Source organism: Palaemon carinicauda, chromosome 11 (assembly GCF_036898095.1).
Source record: "Palaemon carinicauda isolate YSFRI2023 chromosome 11, ASM3689809v2, whole genome shotgun sequence".
Taxonomy (NCBI): domain Eukaryota; kingdom Metazoa; phylum Arthropoda; class Malacostraca; order Decapoda; family Palaemonidae; genus Palaemon; species Palaemon carinicauda.
Genome location: NC_090735.1, coordinates 16,627,446 through 16,629,945, shown reverse-complemented (window position 1 = coordinate 16,629,945; position 2,500 = coordinate 16,627,446). Strand labels below are relative to the sequence as shown.

Genomic DNA, 2,500 nt, shown 5'->3' with positions numbered 1-2,500 from the left:
CCGATTCTGGGGCCTGTTATGAAGATTATTCCGTATTCTGGTCACAGCTGTAATCAAACTTCAAGAATACTGTGTAGTATTGAGCCTCATGATGGAGAGGGCATGGCTATCAGAATTAACTGCGTTCCTAGTGTTACGAACAGAATGGTACTGTCCAGGAAAATCTGTTGTAAAGGATGGTCATTTGTTGTTGTTGTTGTTGTTGTTTTTGTGTATATTCCTCTGGAGTGGGACCTTTGCCTAGTTACCGAGAAGTAAATAAAACACTGAACTGCAAACTTTGAATATCCAAATTGTTTGAACACGGAAACTTGATACATTCGCAACATTGAAATTCTAGACCGGTGTTTTATTCCCACTCTCAAAGTAGAAAAAGCAAATAAGATTTTTCAATCCAATTTTTAGCTGCTTTTACTTTTTAAAAACCAAAATTCACTATAGTTATAATAAGTTATATAAATTTATTTTTTCATACACGTAATTCATACATATGCTATATCAATTACAAAAGAAAAAAAAAAGTAATGCTGTAGTTATGCGGCACTATTGTCCAACAAAGTTAGTCTTAGCAAACTTTATATCGATGTGAATCAGCAAACAATCATGAAGACTTGCACATCATTTTACACTTTTACACTTTCTAGAAATCTGGTTATTTACGAATGCTGTTTACTTTTGATAAATACCAAAAATCCCAAAGCATTATAAATCAATTGGTGAATGAAGTGGCCCCTTTGCTTGTATTATTCTTTAATATATGAAGGAGTTTTTATTGAAATTCTTCATCACCGTGGAAAGTGTTAAACCTGCTTGTAATATCTGTAACCTCACCACCCTTGTGAGCCAAGGATGGGGGTTGCGGGGAGACTTTTGGTCTACCTACTGGGCCATTAGTTGTCATTGCCTGGCCCTCCGTGGTCTTAGCTCTAGTACTGATCATATGCATATATTATTAGCCTCTAGGGCATTGTACTGCTATGGCTTTGCCACTGTCCCTTGCCTCTAACATTTAAGAGCGACCTTTAAGGCCTTTAAACCTTTAAATTGTTTTATTCACATGGGCTATTAGCAACCATTGCCTGGCCCTCCCTGTTCCTAGCTTTGATGCTGATCATATGTATATATTATCAGTCTCTAGGGCATTATCCTGCTATGGCAATACCATGGTTACTAGCCTTTGCCATTCAAGGGTGACCTTTAAGCCGTTTACAGTCAAAATTCTATCTTTTTTCTCTTCCTGTTGTTTTGTTAAAGTTTTTCTAGTTTATATAGGCGATAGTTATTTTAATGTTACTCATCTTAAAATATTTCATTTTTCTTTTTACCTTTCCTCACTGGGCTATTTTCCCTGTTGGACCACCTAAGCTTATAGCATCCTGCTTTTTCAACTAGGGTTGTAGCTTAGCAAGTAATAATAATAATAATAATAATAATAATAATAATAATAATAATAATAATAATAATAATAATAATTATATCATTAATAGTAAATTGCTTTATTAGCATTTCACAAACTTCAAAAACCAACCGATGATGCCCAGCTAGTTACATTTTTAAAAGGAGTTTCACGTCGACATATGATTGCCTAACTCATTAGTAAATATATAAATATTATCGTCGACTTTCTTTTGGTCTCCATTAGTAGATACTTGATTGAAGGTCCACCTTCACTCATATCAGAATGTGTTTGCTCGAGTTTGAAATATGTTACATTATGACACTTCTTCAACATTGGCATAAATGATTTTTCCTCTTATAGATACACATTATAGCTTTCATTAACATTACTCCTAATGTTCATGTTTATAACACCGCAAAGCATTTTGGTGAAGTCGTTTAATATCCTAATATATGATGCGTCCAGAAATCCTTCTCGTTGATTAAGTTGATTAGAAAAAAAAATTCTATTTCTTTTTGAATACTAAGTAATAAATGTTTTGTATGGTGTATTACCCCTGGTAGTTCCATACGATCTTAATAATATTTGAATAGATTGCCTTATAATTACAAGAAAGAAAAACCTAAATACAAACTGAAGTACAAAATGAAGTATCTCAAGAACCAAGAGTGGAAAACAATACAATTTGAAAAAGAGTAACTATAATTAACATTAAAATATTAACCTATTCCACTTTTGAGCTATTCCCTGAACTTCAACCTTCATCACAATGACCTTAGAAGTCAGGATGCCAGAAAACCTTAAATCAGTCAATACAATTTGAAAAAGAGTAACTATAATCAACATTAAAATATTAACCTATTCCCTGAACTTCAACCTTCATCACAATGACCTTAGAAGTCAGGATGCCAGAAAACCTTAAATCAGTCAATCAATCAATCAACTTTCATCGGACACTCTCGACATTTCAGGATTCCCCCCTCGAAAGAGATGCACGCAAGCTTGGCGATATTGTTGAGCAAATATAACAAACATCATTGGATCGAGAATGTATTGAAGAGCATATAGGAGGTGAATAACTGGTAAGATCGCGGATTCCTT

The 2,500-nt window shown here is 33.8% G+C and overlaps 1 protein-coding gene across 1 annotated transcript in view; it reads right to left on the bottom strand.

The window, feature by feature from the left end:
* Window positions 1-2,031: 2,031 nt before the first annotated feature.
* Window positions 2,032-2,500, bottom strand: part of LOC137649630 (protein trapped in endoderm-1-like) — a 13,686-nt gene continuing 13,217 nt past the window's right edge. The window contains exon 6 of the mRNA XM_068382602.1: window positions 2,032-2,500. This exon is cut by the window's right edge and continues 162 nt beyond it. Within this exon, the coding sequence (XP_068238703.1) occupies window positions 2,339-2,500 (162 nt within the window). The 3' untranslated portion in view covers window positions 2,032-2,338.